Source organism: Lactuca virosa, chromosome 9 (genome assembly GCF_052849685.1).
Source record: "Lactuca virosa cultivar CGN04683 chromosome 9, Lactuca_virosa_CGN04683_v6, whole genome shotgun sequence".
NCBI classification, from domain to species: domain Eukaryota; kingdom Viridiplantae; phylum Streptophyta; class Magnoliopsida; order Asterales; family Asteraceae; genus Lactuca; species Lactuca virosa.
In genome coordinates, this window is record NC_136434.1 from 128740381 (window position 1) to 128760180 (window position 19800).

The 19800-nt window shown below is 36.7% G+C and overlaps 1 protein-coding gene across 2 annotated transcripts; it reads left to right on the top strand.

The window, feature by feature from the left end:
- The first annotated feature begins 12619 nt into the window (after positions 1 to 12619).
- LOC145138849 (Eukaryotic translation initiation factor eIF2A family protein) lies at positions 12620 to 16039 on the top strand. Of its 2 annotated transcripts, none has more exons than XM_079072864.1 (12): positions 12620 to 12744; positions 13005 to 13066; positions 13157 to 13511; positions 13600 to 13786; positions 13901 to 14135; positions 14255 to 14323; positions 14779 to 14880; positions 14965 to 15005; positions 15115 to 15248; positions 15332 to 15593; positions 15700 to 15728; positions 15816 to 16039. In XM_079072864.1, exons 2-12 carry the CDS (start codon positions 13027 to 13029, stop codon positions 15898 to 15900), a joined length of 1539 nt encoding a protein of 512 aa, XP_078928990.1. In that variant the 5' UTR covers positions 12620 to 12744; positions 13005 to 13026; the 3' UTR covers positions 15901 to 16039. The 2 variants fall into 2 exon arrangements, with proteins under 2 accessions (XP_078928990.1, XP_078928991.1); XM_079072865.1 differs by having other exon boundaries at positions 12647 to 12744; positions 13009 to 13066.
- The last annotated feature ends 3761 nt before the right edge of the window (positions 16040 to 19800 follow it).

Genomic DNA, 19800 nt, shown 5'->3' on the forward strand with positions numbered 1-19800 from the left:
AGTCAAGGAGAGCTGAGATAGAACCAAGAAACTTGTAGTATGTGAGACCTTCTGAGGTTACGTGCGACCCTGAAAATTATGTGTTTCGTTTCAGAATGGTGATGATTACGCGACACGGAGCAGGAGGATCAGGATCCGGTTCAGGATCAGGTTCGGGTGCAGGTTCCGAGCCAGTAGATGAGGGACTACGCGAGTTCATCACGTCTGAGATCACGATAGGTATCCTTGAGTCGACCCCGGTGATTTTCGGGTCGATCAAGGAAGGGATTATTGAGCTGATGGAGGATCGCCTCAGAGCGTTCCGGAGTGATATGACATCCAGCCAGTCAGGATCGCGCACATTGTCCTTCAAGGACTTCAGGGGGGGTGGCGCGCCAGACTTCCACGAGGTGAAGGACCCCATTGTTGCCAGGAGATGGATTGCAGACATTGAGTCTGCACAGTTAACGAGCTTCTGTCCTGAGGGGTCGAAGGTTCGATTTGTTGCAGGATGCTTGAGGGACAGAGCTAGAGACTGGTGGGAGTCAGTTGGTGATTCCTTGGGAGCCTCAGCCATTGAGGCTATGACCTGGTCCGACTTTGTGACCAAGTTTAGGGCGGAGTTTGTGCCGGCTGTGGAGCTTCAGCAGCTGGCCAGGGAGTTCCTAGACATGAGACAGTTTACGGAGTCGGTGGCGGAGATTACCGCCAAGTTTCGGGAGAGGTACTTATTGGTGCCTCAATATGCAGGGGATGAGGAGATACGGAGGACCCGCTATCATGACATGTTGAGAGCTGATATTCGGGAGCATGTCAGCTTCTCGGCATGCCCGACCCTGGACTCTATGATTGCCAGGGCGCGGGAAAGGGAGATTGATTTGGAGCACATTGCGAAGAGGAGGTCGGATCAGATGCATACTTTGGAGGGTCCCGGGAAGAGACCCAAGACCTCAGACCATCAATTAGTAGGTCGGCAGGGCCGAAGTCAGTGCAGCACGTGCGGGAAACTGCACGAGGGAGTTTGTCGTTCCAGGGGTTCAGGCTGCTACAAGTGTGGCAGTGACGGTTACGTCGGCAGGGACTGCCCACAGGGGGCAAGCCCATTATGTTTTCACTGCAATCAGGTGGGCCACAAGAAGGCCGACTGCCCGACGATGAGGGGTGGAGCAGGGAGTGTGTCTGCCCCGACAACTTTGAGGATTACGGATGGGTGAGAGGGTAGGGCCTTGTAGTGACAGACGAGGGAGATCTGGATTACAGCAGGGAATGTTGCATGTATGTATCAATGGCTATTTTTTGATTATATATGTATTATGATTGTTCTTACCTCGGTCTCAGGTGATAGTATGTATGAGTTATCTCTCTGCTTGTATTCAGATTGTATTTCGGAATTGTCATATGCCAATTGCATACCAGAAACTATTAGTAGCTAGTGTAAGGTCATATCTCACTTCGGGTTCGAAGTGTCCAGTATTATCTCGGTTATGGCCGAAAACGGTTCAGGAGCGTTACGTGGAGGTCGGTGGGCAGGGTCCATGGAGTAGGCGTCCACCATCATCAGGGTTCGGTGGTTCTAGTCTTGGTGTATGGGATAACTTTTGGAAGCATCAAGGGAAATGGTCTATCACTGAAGAGGTTGCTCTGAGCATTAGTTATTCGGACCTTAAGGACGACAGTTGAGCTTAGGGGATTATCAGTATCGGGGATGCAGGAAGTGTTCATCCAGTATTCGGTACTTGGAGTGGGATAGTAACGAATCGCTAGCAATATTAAGGCGATGGTAGTTATCATGCCTTTTTGGGTAGGGGAGGAAGGAATGGAAATCCTCGGATTTTCGCGTGCCGTAAAGACTTAGTCGAAGCTAAGTGGGGGAGAAACAATCATGTTACGGGAGCAGGAGCGGGTTTGAAACTGGGATGAGTTTCGCTCTCGTGTCAGGGAGAAAGATGACCCAGGCGGCTGTATGAAGTGAGGATAGTGTGAATTGGAAGTTCGGAAAACTTGCCAATTGTGAGATCGCATTCTCGGGATGTCTAATAGCAGGTTTCATAAGAATCAGTTGGGAGTTTCAGTTAGGACATGAGTACAGCTTGGGGTACTAGATTGTGCTTGTATGCTCAATTATGGGTATGTACGGATTAGTGGTGAGCGAAAGACCATGATCAGCGGTCGAGTCAGTGTGGAAGGTGTTGTCAGACTACCGGATAGCCGTAGCATTCACCAGTGGTCAGATAGTATGAGAAGTGTGGTAAGACTGCGGGGTGGTTCGTAGCAATGGTTAGCAGATAGTGTAGGAGTGTTGTAAGACTATGGGGTGACCCGTAGCGTTCACTAGTTAGCAGATAGGGTAAGGGAGTTGTAAGACTGCGGTGTGGCCCGTAGCAATCATATATTAGAATAGTTAGACTGCGGTGTCGCCCATAGCATTAGTATAGTAAGACTGCGGGGTGGCCCGTAGCATTAGTCGGCGGATAGAGTAGAAGTGTGGTGAGACTGCGGGGTGGCCAGTAGCATTAGTTGGCTGGTAGCCCAGAAGTGTTATAAGACTATGGGGGTGGCCCGTAGCATTCACTAGTTGGCAGAACGAGTATAGTAAGACTACGGGGTGGCCCGTAGCATTCGTCGGTCCCTATTCGACAGTACGAATGTATCTGATGCGTGATTCGCTGTCAGGGTTTTCAGATAGTTTAAAATAGGGCGAGGCAGCCGCCCGGATGTGAATGGGTCACAATATGTTTGGATTCGGAAGGCGGTAGGTCATTGGAGACCAGGAGTGATGTAAGACCGTGGCTAAGCCGTAGCATTCATTATCAACTTAGTTCGCGGAATGTGGGCGGGGGCCGCATCCCCGAGTTAGCATGATAATGTTGGATAAGGTGTCTAAGTCCATAACTATTTCTGGTATGTACTTGACCCGACCCGGCATGGTCCATTTGGGTTGCATGGCACCATGCAATTGGATAAACTAAAATGAGAGAAATAACACTTATGGTTTATTAATATATTATAAGTTCTAATATATTAATAATATTATTTAATTAGTTTGATCAAGAATTAATTTAGAATTAATTAAGTGATCAAAAGATAACTAATTAAATATATGGGTAGATTATGTAAATCTTCCATATCTTATATAGTGGGCTAAGAGGCTCCATGGATTATCAAGTTGGGTTCCACCCATAGGATGCTCCATGGGAGTTACAAACCCATGGGTCATGGAAATGAAGAGTCATGACACATTAGGGTTTACATGGTGTAACCCTAGATGTGTCAACACTATATAAGAAACCCATTCTCCACCAAAATCGGTTACACATAAGAAACAAGAGGGCTAGGCCGATTTTAGAAGTGTGTATTCTCTCTAAAGTCATTCCAAAAGCATTTGGTGTTGTGTGAAGCATTTGAGGCATCACACTTGGGGTGCTAGGCTCACAAGGTTTCAAGGATCATAAGCAACAACAAGGTAAGTTATTCTATCTTTCATGCAAGTTAAAATTTGTTCCCCATGTATGCTAGATAGGAATATAACCTTGGAATTCAACTTTGCATGATAATTAGACAAACATAGATCCAAGGTTATTAGGGTTGCATGTACACTTAGGAAGTGTTAGAATGCTCAAAACCCATCAGATAAGATCAGGAAAGTCTAGCTAGTTGAGATTAGAGGAGGAGTGGGTCTGCATAGCCTTGGATAGGTGAGACCTGTGGGAGATGCCGCACCGAAGTATAGATGGGTGAGACCCGTGGGCGAGGCCCGTGTTCTTTTAGCAGCAGGTGAGACCTGGTAGAGACTTAGGGTAAGGTAGGGGATCGGGGATCCTAGATCTTCTAGAGACAGAGTGGCTGGACTGGTAGAGCAATTCAGGTAGTCACTGTATCTTCTTAAGCCGCTGAAAGCGACTGAGGGAAATGTTCTTGCGTTCGGTAGCCGGTGGGGGACCGGTATTTCGGATAATGGTAGACCAGTTGGGACCAGGGCGGTCTCGGTTCACCCGGTAGGCGGATGGGAGTCAGCAGGACTTCAGGCAGGAATGAGGGTGAGGGATTTGTTGTAGGAAGCTGTGAGCTGATCGGGTGGTGCTGAGTTGCTCACCGCGAAATCAAATGATCTCAGAGTAAACGATTTGGCTCGGTGAGGCTGTTCTCGTCTGAGCCTTAAACGTAGCAGAGAGGGGTCTGCTACCCGAAGAATTGTCTGAATTCTCACGTTGAGTGGAGTTTTCAGTACTGGAGCATCGTTGTGGGATTATTCCGGCACTGGGAGTGGCCGGGATCGCGGTTTCAGCAGAGGACTGGTCCTCGAAGGAGATTGGGAAGGCCTGTTGCTTGTGGAAAGTGCCTTGGAAAGGCCAGAGGCAGTGCAGGGTAAGAGGGTGAACCCCTTGTATATCAAGGGTAGGTGTAACAGGAGTATCGGTAAGGTTACCGGTTGGGTAAAAGTGTTGTACTCGAAGGTAGTAATGATCGGGTTATTCTGAAGATGACATCTTCAAGGTTTGGATCGGATGGGCGGAGTGTGTAGCTAGTGGTAAAGTGGTAACCGGATGGTAAGGTAGTTGACAGTGGCGGACTTTGAGGACGAAGTCTAGTTTAAGTGGGGGAGAGTTGTAACACCCTGATTTCCGAAGACCTAGAAAGGAAGGAAAACCCTAAGTCAAAAGGGGATCAACTCGTCGAGTCCAAGGAAGAACTCGACGAGTCGGAGCGGGATCCGGGTGCAAGATTAAGTGACCGAATCGACGAGTCGGAAAGTGGACTCGTCGAGTCAGGTCTGGGTTAGGAAGCCCTAATTCCGGGACTTGGTACCCTATTTAAGCATCTTATTCTCTTCCCTAGGGTTCATTTACAGCCTCTCTCGTCCAGAACCTAAAAACCCTAGCCGCCCAACTCCATTGTTTGAGCTTTTGAGAAGATTAAGGGACTTTAGAGTGCCTCTTGGAAGCTTGGAGAGAAAGGAGCAAGGAAGGAAGAGTAGATCCAGCCTCCATATCGACTTGGAAACTGTTAGGAGGTAAAAAGTCTGAACCTTGAGCTTTCAATTGATGGATCCCCTTTATAGCTTGCCTTTTTGTCACAATTGGATCATTTCCAAGTAGAATCCGAGTATTAAGCCTTTGAGGATGGATTGGACAACAGATCTGGACACTCTTGAGCTTTAGAAGCTCAAAGTTGGCTTTATCCAGCTAAGGTCCCATTTCATGACCAAGGCCTTCATTGTAGCTTGGATTAAGTGTTCTAGCCTCATAGCACCTTGCATGCACGTAAAGTTGGCAACTTTACGTGCAATGCTAGCATTAGCAGTCCAGATCTATGAGTTGGAAGTGTTGGAATGGACTGTAATCGACGGTATAGAGATGTCACAAGGTGGACTCGACGAGTCCGTTCATGGACTCGGCGAGTCGGGTCGTAAACCCAAACCCTTATGTTACGATTCAGATCAGTGAGTGGAGTTAGTGAAGGATTCAGCCAGACTGGGTCCGTAATGGACATGAAGATCATAGTACTCGACGAGTTCAAGGAGGAACTCGGCGAGTCTAAGACAATCTCCTTAGTTATGAAGATGAACTCGACGAGTTGTTCATATAACTCGACGAGTCACGGTCTGGACATTCATATGATGATGACGAAATCGACGAGTTCAAGGATGAACTCGGTGAGTTGGTTGAAGATAGTCCCGAAGTGCTAGATGAAGGGGAACTCGTCGAGTTCTCTCTAGACTCGACGAGTGGAGTCGGGGTTGTTTTGGGATTTGAGGAGCATGGACTCGGCGAGTTGGCAGAACAACTCGACGAGTCGAGTCAACTGGAAGGTTGACTTTGACCAGGACCTTGACCTTGAGAGGGACTTTGACCAGAGTTGACTTAGTTGACTTCTTGAGGACAGTTAGGCTAAGTGTTTCTATTATTGGTATTGGTAGCTCGGGGAGCTAGAGGTGCAGCAGTTCGGAGAGTTGTTGGATAACAGCCAGAGGGTTATCAGCAGCTTCAGCAGTATGAGGTGAGTCTCCTCACTGTTTGTATGGGTCTAGGACCACAATTCCGGCCCATTTAGTTTATGTATGGTAGGAAGACCCGGGGGTTAGCCCTAGGCATTATGCATGAAAGACCAGGAGGAGGCTCCTGGCACACAGTATGTTATTATGTATGATAGGAAGACCCGGGGGTTAGCCCTAGGCATTATGCATGAAAGACCAGGAGGAGGCTCCTGGCACACAGTATGTTATTATGTATGGTAGGAAGACCCGGGGGTCAGCCCTAGGCAACATGTATGAAAGACCAGGAGGTGGCTCCTGGCACACTGTATGCTGAGTAGCTTAGTAGAGTAGTATGGATAGTTGTCTTTGTGTGCTTGCATGGAAGACCAGGGGGTGGCCCTTGGCACTTGTCTGTAAGACCCAGGGAGTGGCCCCAGGCTTGACAAGAAAGACCACGTGCGGCCCGTGGCAATACAACAAGACTATGTTTGGCACATAGCACCTTACTTGATTATGGATATGTTTGTTATGTATGGCTCATGGTTACGTATGGCATGTATGGATCATTTGATATGTACGGTATGTGGTATCTGGGGAACTCACTAAGCTTCGTGCTTATGGTTTTCAGCTATTTGTTTCAGGTACTAATGTTTTTCCAAGGAAGGAGCTCGGGGCGATCGCAACGCATCACACCATGTTTTCCGCACTAGATGATCTTTGGGATTTAAAACTCTGATAATTGTTTTATTAAGAATGTTATTAAATGATTGAGCAAAATTTATTAAGCGGTTTTTAATTAATCAACGAAATTTTTGGTCTTGAATTTTGGGATGTTACATCCACAATATGGTCATCCCCAACAGGCTCATTACAAAGGACCATTTTAGATGACAAGGATGCATTAAAGAAAAAAAATGCTTAAACATGAAGCTATTTTCAAGAACCAGGTACTAATATCATCTCTTATCCCAAAAAAAATTTACTTTTTAAAGTGTCAGATATGTTATTTACACTTAGAAATTGAAATGAATTATCTTGGTTGGGTAGAAAGAATTGATGAACAAATTTTAAGTCTATTTGTAAGAGAATCATTTTAATGATTTATAAAGTATAACCAATTTTGATTAAGCTCTAGAAATTTTTATGCTTGATACCAACTTAAGACTCTATCAATCATATTCGTTTGTGTTAAAGTCTTTACTAAAGTTGGTTTTTTTTTCGTATGCCCACCAAATTGTTTGTTAAAATGCTCATAATCCAACACTAAAGTTTTGGCTTTTTATTACATTTGTGATTGGTGGAGACCAGTACCACATTCTAAAAAGAGTTTAAGATGGATGAAAGAACACTAAGAATATAAGGAAACTAATACAAAGCATTTAAACTGAAGGAGATAAATTAGTAAAAAAAAGACTACGTTTAAGAAGATGAAATGAAAGAACAAAATAATTTCTTTAAAATCAAATTGTAGATCTCAAAATACATAAATACATTCTCCAACAAAATACAATTCAAGTAATTTCAAATGAAAATAAGCCCACCATGCTTTTAGCTTACATAGACAAATCAAATGTTATTTTATTACATAATTATTTTTTTTAAATCTATTTAAAATTAACACCCGTGGGTTCCACGGGCTATAACCTAGTGTGTGTGTGTATATATATATATATATATATATATATATATATATCCTTCCTAATAAATAAATAACTTTTTGTCACATGTCATATTCTCCTTCATTTGGACACATGACATTTTTTCTAGAATTTTTGAATTTTCTATTTTCCACTTGTCATTTTATTGTATTTTTCATTTTATTAAATTAAAATTCCACATTTAATATGTAAGGTATTTATTAGAAATAATTTATATATGTAATGTATTCAATACATTAAAGCCTCATTAATTTTAACAATTCAAAATTTTTCTCATTTTTCTTATAAATTCAAACTTTTTAAATTGTTAAAATTTCATATTTTTTTTTTAAATAAACTCACGTAATACATGGGTTCACACCTAGTGTGTGTGTGTGTGTATATATATATATATATATATATATATATATATATATAAGAGTTCATTTGAGACGAACATAATTTTGTGACACCGTGACACCCAATTTTTTTAGTGAAATATTCTAATATTTTATTGTTCATAAAAATAAAATACGCAATATATTACAACATTATATGTTTTAGAATATTTTGATGTAAAATATGTTAAAATTACTGTTTTAGAATATTACATATATTTAATTTTTATAAATATTAGAATATTGGAATATTTCATTAGAAAAAAGTGGTCTCACGGTCTCTAAAAATTAAGCCGTCTCACATGAACCTAACCATATATATATATATATATATATATATATATATATATATATATATATAGATCCAGTAATAAATTTTTTTTTGGTAGAAAGGTAAGAAGTTTTTTTTCTACATATTTTTTGACCAACAAAATAAATGAATCACTAGATGAATCAAAAATAACATTGATTCACAAAAAAAAATTCTCAAAAAAACATCTCGACGATTCATTTATACAATGATTTTGTTGTTATTCACTAAAATTGTCATAAAAATGAATTTTTTTTTAATTTACTTAAAAATGAATCATGAAGATGTTTTTTTGGGAATTTTTTTTGTGAATCATCTAATGATTCATTTTGTTTGTTCGCTTAAAAAATATGTAGAAAAAAAAAACTTCTTACCTTCCTACCAATATATATATATATATATATATATATATAGAGAGAGAGAGAGAGAGAGAGAGAGAGAGAGAGAGAGAAAGAGAGGATCAATAGCGAACTCTATTGAATGAGCGAACCAACGAACCAAGATGAGTCGATGCAAAATCATACCTTGAATCGATTGCCTTTTTGATGATTTTTTTCTATTCCTCTCAATTAATGGAAAGAACCAACAAATTAATTACCAAATTATTGTTCGATTACAGACACTGAAAACTTATTAATTTGAAATAAAAAAAAATTGGCTTAAGGGCTGAAAGGACCTGATAAGACTTCTTACATGCCCTAAACTCTGTTGGAGTATGATGAGATTGTGTGTCTTGAAGTATAAGATATCATTGTTAAAAGTTCAAAAAAGACAAAATGGTAAAAGTGTCCAAAAGGGTTAATGACCCTAATCTTGTATTATTAATTATTGAAATAGATTGGAATTGAAAAAAATGACCAATGTGATGTAACCGTCGAGGAAATTGAAAAAATTTGAGAAGTGAGTCAAGTGACAGGATGAAAATATAATGAGATGGCTCACGATGTGATTCCTATGACAAAATCTTTTTAAGTGGTAGATAATTGTAACATTCTAAAACTTTAGATTAGGTTCTTAAATTAATAAAGTAAATAAATGAAAATGATTTGTATAAATAAATCATCGTGGGTTAATCATATCATTAGTTGATATGAAGTTTAGAAAGTTAAAAGTGAGAAATAATAACATTTTTATAGGTTAATGGGCCAAAAGTGTAAATTGGCAAAGTGAGTTAACCAAAGGGCTGACTCAATTAATGGAAGGGGCTAAAAAGTTATATAATGGATGTAGGAGGGCATCTTATGTTAAAACTAACGAGTCATGAGGAGCACTGATGTGGTGATCAAGACCACCGAACTTATCCAACAAGTGCGGGAAAGGCTAAAGACTGCACAAAGTCAGCAGAAGGGTTATGCATATCGACAAAGATCGGATCTTAAATTCCTAGTAGGAGATCTAGCACTACTTAAGGTTTCACCATGGAAGGGTGTCATCAGGTTCCGGAAGAGGGGCAAGTTAGACCCTAGGTATATCAGACCGTTTCGAGTCATTGCTCGAGTGGGCAAGGTTGCCTTATTGTTTAGAATCGCCAGAAGAGCTCAGTCAGATCCACAACATCTTCCACATCTCCCAATTAAGGAAGTGAATTATGGATGAAAGTTGTAGATATCATCGAGAGCTTTTTGTGGGTATAAAGAACGTCAAAAACTGAGCTCGTATGAAGAAAATACGCAATTTTGAAAATTTGAAAAACAGTGTGCGCACACGCTAGGAGCACGACGCGCCCGAAAAGACCACGCAGCCCCACCGACTCTGTGCCACGTGTCAGGCCTTCATTTTGCCATGTCATCCTGTTCCGACCAAAGGTGCGGTGCGCCTGCCCACAATTCGTCCTTTAAATAGCAATCAGTCTATCCTGCTATTCTCTCACCTCTTCAACCGATTCTCTCGAGTTCCACCCTATTTTAGCCCATTTTTCCTTTGTTTCTGGCTTGTGGTGAAGCTCCGCAACACCCCCTGAGTGCTCAGGTAGTTGTAACCTTCTTTTAGAAGTTCCCAAGTTAGTATTCTGCCCGCTTAGATCCCAGTTCTCATCAATAGTACTATGTAAGTGAGCTACCCTTACTCTGCCTCCGTGTAATTTATAATTATAGTTGTAAATCGTTACTAGGAACCGATAATTAAGATATATCAGTAATTCCTAGTCGTTATACTGATTGATCTACTTACGGAAGAGGGGACTAGAATGGCCATGTTGGTTTGGTTGTTGGATTTTAGGAAGGCTATACGCCGAAATGGTCCTGTCTCCCAACTGTCCTCCCAACTGTCCTGCCTGGTTAATCCTTATTCGATATAACTATCGGTATTCATTGAGATTATTGATAGGTCTATCCTACTTTACCAAGATTATCATAAGAATTAATAAACTATAGTAATATATGTTAATTTTGGTTGAAGTGTTGGCTGTCAGCTAAATTGTCCGGTTAACTGTAAATCCTCTGAGAATTTGTCAAGGTGAGTTATTCTCACTATACTGTATACTCCAGTATGTATCCTCTGTATGTTAAGATATAGTTACCCTATATTAAGCACTTAGGCAATTAGACTAGGATAGTTAGTTGCCTGTTATGTGGACTGTTGTTATATGTGTATGTTATTATATATGGAGTTGAGGGCATACCAATTTGTGCTGAAGGCCAATAGACTCGGGCGGACTAACTTCATGTTAAAGGCCAAGGTACAAACCAACTATATGCTGAAGGCCGATAGGCGGACCAACTATATGTTGAAGGCCATTATGTGTATGCAACTATGCATCATATATGTGTTGTGGTATGAAATATTTTAAGGGAATTCACTAAGCCTCAACTTACATTTGTTGAATAACCGCTTTGCAGGTTGTTCATCAGATCGTGGAAAGGCTCACGCATGAATGTATTAGCATTGTTTCCGCTAAGATACTCTTTTTATATAATAATGAATTGTAAAGTTTTGTAAGACTTATATTTTAAATAAATAAAAATGAAAAATTTACCTTTGAGATTTAGGACGTAACAAATTTTGTTCTTTCCACTTTAGTATATACTTGGGGGTATTGCTAGACCCTAAGTATAAAAATGACAACTATTCAACATCGAAATTAGCCCTTAATGAAGAAAGAATGAAATGTGAAAAGAAATGTCTTTTAAATTATGTAATGACTAATGAGATGTTTTGATATGGAACATAATGTGGAAAATGTCTACTTGAAATATGTTTTACAATGATGAATTGTATTTGATGAAAATGTGATAAATGTTTTGGGTCATAAACTCGTGCATCTCACGAGAAATAATTGTCTTACATATCTCTTTTATGCCATGTATCCTAGGTTGTACTTAAGGAGAAAAGACGATAGGTGGAAGTTATAAGACAAGAGACAAAATGGAGTGGAACTTTTCAAGTTTCCTTTTAATGGTACTGATGTAATTCATATTTGTTTGCTATAGTTTGTATAATGCTTAATGGTAACACCCAATGTTTTATTCATAAATGTTTTGTGGGATTGATTTTTGTTAAATGTGGGTTAATACCCAAAATGATTTTGTTTAAACCATAACATTTAAAAGTTTGAAAGAGTTTTAAAAATTTGGGGTGATATAATTTATTTATTTTCTCTGATCAATATACATATTATAAATCATCTGAAAATGTTTTTTACAAGTAAAGAGGATCCCACATGGCCACTTAATACAACACCATGGCACGCCGCATTGACAGAAAGGGCGAAATTGAATAAATTACTTGGTTTTTTTGGGACTTTTTATTAAAAAAAATTAGAAATTAATCGTTAAATTTCCCAAAATTGTAGGATTTTTTCTGTTGATTTCCCAACAAACAAACCATAAAATTAACCAATTATTCATCAAAATTCAAAGAGAAAAATACTAATATAGCCAAATTTCTTAATGAGTTTTCAGTTTTTAGCAAAAAATTAGCATTTGTCCAAAAATAGTCACCGAAACTGTAGGCCATTAAAATTGTCTACTATTTCGCCTAAATGGTCTACGATTTCATGTTAGGTATATATATATATATATATATATATATATATATATATATATATATATTTTCATTTTTGCAAAACAAAACCGTAGACAACCCACGTAACAGTAGCCCATTGCCCGAAAGAGTAGTCAACGAAGGGTTGACCGTAGTCAACAAAGGATTGATCGTAGACGATCATAATCGTCTACAGTTTGGATGACTATTTTGAGATAATTGTTAATTATTATTAAAAATGGATAAGTCATTAAGAAAAATGGTTGGTTTAGTAATTTTCTTAAATTTAAACCCTAAAATTAACCAATTATTCATCAAATTACATGTAAGACCTTATGGAGTTGCCTATTGCACATCTAGACCTTATATTTTTGCTTAGTATCAAGCGATCAGCCGGTTACCCAGCAAAGGCAAGCGAAGCTTAAACCCTACCGCTCTTTCTAAAGGTCTACTGCCATATCTCCGGTAAGATTCTCCGTTTGTACAAGAAATCAGCCTTTCAATTTGCTTTATAGATTGAAATTGATTTCACCACCTCCATAATCATTCCTGCTCAATTAGGGCTTATATTGTATATTGTTGCTGCTGAATAGTTGCACCATTTGTAATTCCTTTTCATTCAACGCAACTGCTAGAACTCGTAATTTTATGTATCAGATAAGAAATTGTTAGTTTGCAAGTTGAATTGAAGACATCTTTTTTTCATTTTTGATCATTATGTTCAGGTAGATTGCAGTCGAGCTCGTAATGTCAGTTGCAAACTCATCGCCGCCATTGGAGATTTTAGGTAAGTTATTTTAAGCTCCTGAACATCCTGAATCATGAATTTGATGGACTTTCAATCGGCGTCATATATTCATTTCCAATTTAATTTCAGTTAGAGAACCGGAGGGTTTCGTTATATGGAACGGACCACCTTTCAGTAGTAATCAGCCCAGTATCAAGCTCGACAGAGTTCCTTGCACAAGTGCAAAATTCAGCGAAGATGGATCCAAACTCATGGTGATAAAATCCGAATCTTCAATTAGCATCTACGATTCCAAAACCTCAAAAGAGATAAGATCATTTGAATCCCCCAACATTCTTGCTGCCTCTCTATCTCCATGTGGAACTTACCTTCAGACCTTTCAGAAACTATCATCACCACAAGAAAAAAACGTCACATTGTGGAAAACAGAAACAGGAGAATCAGTTTACACTACGTCCCAGAAGAACATGACCAAAGCAACATGGTAAAAAAAGTAGTTTATCCTTCTGGTTTGATAATTGTATAAGCTGCAAACATCTTTACTTGAACTTGACTTATATCTTCTTCTTCAGGCCATCAATTAGATTTAGCTCTGATGAAACTGTTGCTTCTCGTATGGCTACAAATGAAATTCAATTCTTTGATGCTGGTGATTTTTCAAAAGGCATGGTGCATAAGATTAGAATTCCTGGAATAGCTGCAGCAGAGCTTTCTAAGCAACCTGGATCCCATGTTGCTGTATTTGTTCCAGAATCTAAGGTTTGTCATTATAATTCAATACTCACCTTGAATTCTTATTTCTTAGTATTCTTTTTTCAAGTGCTTCCATTTCCACTTAATTGTTAATACAAGGTCATTTATCTTGATCTGTAGGGAACACCTAGCAGTGTTCAGATATATTCATGTGCACAGGCTTCCCAAAGTGAACCAATAAGTAGAAGAACTTTCTTCAGGTGTTCAACAGTTCAACAACATTGGAACCATGGTTCTACAGGGCTTCTGGTTGTGGTTCAATCAGATGTTGATAAAACTAACCAGAGTTACTATGGAGAGTCAAAGTTGTATTATTTGACTTTAGATGGAACTCATAATGGGCTTGTGCCCTTACGTAAGTTTATCTTTTTTTCTACACTGAATGTAACATTTCATTTGATAATATATATATATATATATATATATATATATATATATATATATTTTAATAATTAATTATTATAATTTTTGCAGGAAAAGAAGGACCTGTACATGATGTTCAATGGTCATATTCAGGGAAAGAATTTGCAGTTGTTTATGGATGTATCCTTTTTTATTTTACAATTTTTGATCAAGGGATGACATGGCATACAAATTGACATGGTCTATTGTCATTTTTTCCATGTGGTGCTGACATGGCGTCCTTGTCCATGTGGACTGTCTATTAATTTATAATTTATAATATGGAAAAGGTAAAACTAAATAAAACAGTTCATATGGACTTAATGCCATTGCCACATGGACAAAACAACAACGGACAATGCCACGTCAGATGCCAAATGGACGCCATGTCATCCTTTTTTTTAGTCCTATATAAATAAAGTGAATGAATTGGTAAATGACAACTGTCTGGATAAAGTGCTGTATCTTTCTTTTCTAGTCTGAATAAATAAACCCTCGAACGAGAGACTAAATGACTATCTTACCCTTACACTCCAACAAATAAATTTCACAGTTTTTATTATTATTTTTTATATTGTTTCCTTGATATACAACAGTTATGCCTGCAATGGTGACAATTTTTGACAAAAGGTGCAATCCTCTAATGGAGCTTGGAACAGGCCCTTACAATACCATTCGCTGGAACCCAAAGGGAAAGTGTATCCTTTAAAAAAATTTACTTTTTGAATTTTTTTCATAAGAAAAAAAAAAGACCGTTTTGCCCTTAATCATTTCTTCTCTAGTTATATGTGTTGCAGGCTATGGTAACCTGCCAGGTGACATGGTATGTTTATATCTTCTTTCCCCATTATCACAATTTTTTTTAGTGTTTTGTTTTGAATTACAATTGAAGGGTATTTTAGACATTTGAGTAATAATATAATATTGTTCAGGCTTTCTGGGACTATGTTGAGAAAAAGCAACTTGGAGCCACTAAAGCTGAATGGTCAGTAACAAGCGAATGGTCTCCTGATGGACTTTATTTCATGACTGCTACAACAGCTCCAAGAAGACAAATTGACAATGGGTATTATTATTATTATTATTTTATAACATTATGTATAATTAAAAAAAATTCAATTTGCTAATAGTTTTTTTTTATTGTTGTAGGATTAAAATCTTTCATTACAATGGATCGTTATGCTTCAAAAAGAAGTTTGAGAAATTGTATCAGATTGATTGGAAAGCAGATTCACCTGACAAATTTGGTGAAATTGAAGAACTTGTTAAATCTATTACCTCATTAAAAGTAGACAACAAAACACAAGGATCAAAACCTGTGAAACCAATATCCACAAATCCACCTGTTTTAAAGAAACCTTCTGCATATCAACCACCTCACGCAAAGGTGGCAGCTGCTAAACAGGCACAGGTGGAACACCATATATTTTGGAATTTAAATTTATTGGGATTTTTTTTTATTTTTTAATTTTTTGGTGGATTTTTGACATGGGTTATTTGGGTAATTGTTAATGCAGCTTTTTGGGGAAAGCCCAAGCCCTTCAACGTAAGTACATGTAATAGATTTGTTTTTTTACGTATATAATGTTTTATATTTGTAATGATGTTTTTGTTATTTGTATGATTTATGAAGGGAAATGAGCAAGAATGCATTGAAAAACAAGAAAAAGAGGGAGAAACAAAGGGAGAAGAAGGCTGCTGAAGCTGGTTCGGGTTAAATTATGAGGTTAGTAAATCTTGTTTTCTTGGGGCATTTTGGACATTTTGAACAATATAGGGACCGAATTTTGGCATAATCTCATTACTCATACTTGTCAACATGTACTGATATATTTATATATGATTATTTAAGTCTTATATGTTCTTATTAATTAGAGAAACTTGGTTTGGACTTTGGAAACTTTTGAACACATGACAACTTTATCTAAATTGCATTATATGATTGAGATGCTCTTAGTAATCAGGTGTTAATTGGGCCTCTTTCCCAAAAAAAAAAACACCATGGGTTTGATATTAAGTAAGTCCATGTGATAAAAAAAAAAAAAAAAAGAATTTTTGTCTCATTTCTTGTCACTGGTAGTTGTAAAAACGAGAGAAGAATTTCTCATCTTTTTTTGTTTTGGCAAGTAACACCAAAACAAAGGAATTAATTCCTTTGAAAGATATATAATACTAAAACACCTTTTGTGGTTATCGTTTCTTCCGTTTAAAGCTTCCAGAGAGAAATCAAGAGAAATAGATAATCTCTTTTTTGTTCTTGCTGCTTGTCGATAAAAAGCTTGTATACTTCAAGTCTGTTGTATATGATATGTGCCGGTTTTGACAAACAAATGTTGTCAAAAGTTCTTAGGGCATCCCAAATGCCATTTTTTTCCTCAATTTTCTCCCCATTATTCTCCAATCATACCCCATTTCTCCCCCCATATTTGGAGATATGGATAGTATTACCCCATATATATATGGAGTAACACTATTCATTTCTTCAAATATGGGGATAAAGTTTTAACTGTTGGGTTTAATCCTTTATATATTTATATATTTTTAGTTTATTTTATCTATTAATTTTAATTTAAATATAATATTTAATATTTATACTATTTTGTTATGTAATAAATTATATTAATTAATCATAAATATAAAATTTATTTTTATTTATCAAATTCATATAAAAGTTTAAATACATATTAAAATTATGAAACACGATAACATATTTACAAAAACATGTATAATATTTGTTTTTATAAATGCATGTATAATATTTATTTATAAGTGTATTATAAATATAATCTTGTTTATTTAATATTATTGTATAGATTATATATTTGTTAAAACTAAATTAGTAGAAGGGGTGTGTTTGACAATCTATGTAAGTTGAAGAATGAAATATACTAGGAATATATTTTTTAGGGTAAAAACTTGGGTAAAAAATAGAGTATGGTTGGAGAAGAAACACTATTTACCTCATTTTTACTCCATTTTTGGGGGAAAAAATTTGAAGTGAGTTAGAGATGGTCTTAGGTTGGAGGGAGTCTTTCCCATCGTGTCAGTATGCGGGGGGGTATTATAGCAAAAAAAATATGTGGTCCATATTTGTTCACGTGTTCTCAATTATATAATTGTTCTCATTTGAACATAACTTTTGTATCGTCAAATCGTTTTTTTAGCCTAGATATGGCCTAGACACACCATTTGGAAAATCTAAATACTGATGTTTTTGGTGTTGAAAAATGATGAGCTGATTATGAGTTTGCAAGTTCTCACAAATCTTTTGGTTCTCAAAAGAACATATCTCTCTCTCTCTCTCTCTCTCTCTATATATATATATATATATATATATATATATATATATATATATATATATATATATAGCCGTTGGGAATAAAAAGAAAGAAAACATTTTGCAACATGGTCCAATTAGATGCGGAGGCAGAGGGCGGTGAAAGGCTAAACCACACCTAAGGTGTGGTGTTCCTAGGTGTGGTTCCGGCTACCACATGAGAATTGCTCTGGTATACTATACCGTCCGGCCTAATAAAACCTTCATCTGATAGGTTACTTTGTACCAAAATTTATAGTACTTAAGAAAGACTTCCTAATAAAATATGAAAAATTAACAAAGAAAAAATGAAATTAAAACCCTAATAAAGTTTCGGTTGATCTTAATTCTATACATGGTTCAAGTCTTTTAACACATTTAAAATATTATTAGTCTCCCACGTAAATACTAAGGCACGTTTATTCTGGACCACTGTGAGATGGTGAATTAGTTTTTTTTTTTTTGACAACTTTATTCAGTCACTTATTGTTTAATATTAGTGAAAGGAACGAAGCATCAAATACTCCACAGCACTTGAAAAGCCCCACCCAAGCCACTATATCATGGGTTACCTACAAAAGCATTGAACATTTGTGACGTACGACGTATCTTAGTCTATTAATCAAAAGTTTATTCTTTTTCAAATAGAAAAGAAAAATGAATTAAATCTTCCACCATCTTATCATTTTGTTGTAAAAGAAAAGACAAGTAGTTTTATATATTTAGTTGGCAAAAGCCTATTTTTTTTGTTAGGTAAAACTATAGTTTCCAGAAACATTTCATTTTTTACCTATTATCCGGTAATCAACTGGTTAATCCTTTTTTTTTTTGAAAATAAAAGGTTTTCTAAAAACTTATGGTATTCAAGATCATTAACTATTAATAATATTCATAAATAATAATAAGACACTTTTGGGTTGACCTCATGACACAATTAACAATAAGAAAATAGAAAAAAAAGTTGTTAATTTATTATGAATTAATAAATTAATTAGAAACTATTTTGGAATTAATTAAATAGTTTTAATTAATCAAAAGGCTTGAATATTAATTAATTCCTAGACATTAATTGGAATATTGTAGAAGCCTCTTAAAAAAGGAAGTGAACGAAATTAGGATAAATATCATAAGACAAGACAAATTTTGATGATGATAAGTATTATCCTTGAGAATCTGATCAACTTAATGATTTTAGCTGATGCCTATAGATAGAGGCATAGGGATTAAACCTTAGATGATCTTTCCCTTCAAAATTCCGTTATACTTTTTTATGACTTTCTCCATATTTTGACTTATCCATCTTTAAGGTTTTCCTTGTTTGCTTCTTGGAGTCTTTGGTTTGACTACATTAGAGGGATTCTCTTTTGGGTTCTTCATCCTTTGCAAGATTTGTCAATAATGATAAGGATTATCCTTGAGAATATGATCAACTTAAGGATTCTACCTGATGCCTATAGATAGAGGCATACTGATTAAACCCTAGATAATCTTTCCCTTCAAATTTTCGTTCTACCCTTTTATGACTCCCTTCATATTTTGAAATTTATATCCCCTCCCTTGGGATATAGAAATTTCGACTTATCCATTTTTAAGGTTTTCCTTGCTTGCTACTTGAAGTCTTGGGTCTGACTACGTTAGAATGATTCTCTTTAGGTCCTTCATCCTTTGCAAGATTTGTCAATTACATGGTCTAAAGATCAAGAGGTTAGTGTTCTTACCTTTCTTTAGTTCGATTTTAAAGTAGGTTGCTATAATTAGTAAAACCTAGATCCTAGGGTACATGTACACATATGTATTTGTTTTGTTTCCGCTGCCTTGGTCGTGTATATAGATATATAGAAATACAACAGTGGTATCAGAGCCTAATTGGTTTTAGTTATTTGTACTACTTAAAATAAAAAAATCATGAAACCCGCTAGACGTACCCGCGACGCGCCCCTGCTGAACACGATGCGTCAAGCTAAGTTTATAAGATTTTGGATTTTGTCTGTTTTTCGAAAACTTAGGGATAACCTCTTGATTAAAATATTATTTTAATTTTTTAAATTTGAATATTCAAATTTAGGATTAATTTGAAATATTATTTAATAAGAAATTAAATTTGAATATTTAATTAATTAAATTTGAATATTATACAAAAATTAAATTTAAAATTTGAATATTTATCTTTGAATATTATTTAATAAGAGAAGTAAATTAGAATATTTAAATAGAAAAGAATATAAATTTGAAATGTTTAAATTTAGTATATGGTATGATTACTATATGTATAACAATCGTACAACATGTGTTCTCACATGCT

Bases quoted from the DNA above. Each gene is read 5' to 3' on its own strand.
- LOC145138849 (XM_079072864.1), top strand. From the start codon at position 13,027: ATGTCAGTTGCAAACTCATCGCCGCCATTGGAGATTTTAG. The intron at 13,067-13,156 runs GTAAGTTATTTT...ATTTAATTTCAG, and splicing joins GCCGCCATTGGAGATTTTAG to TTAGAGAACCGGAGGGTTTC. The intron at 15,249-15,331 runs GTATTATTATTA...TTATTGTTGTAG, and splicing joins AGAAGACAAATTGACAATGG to GATTAAAATCTTTCATTACA.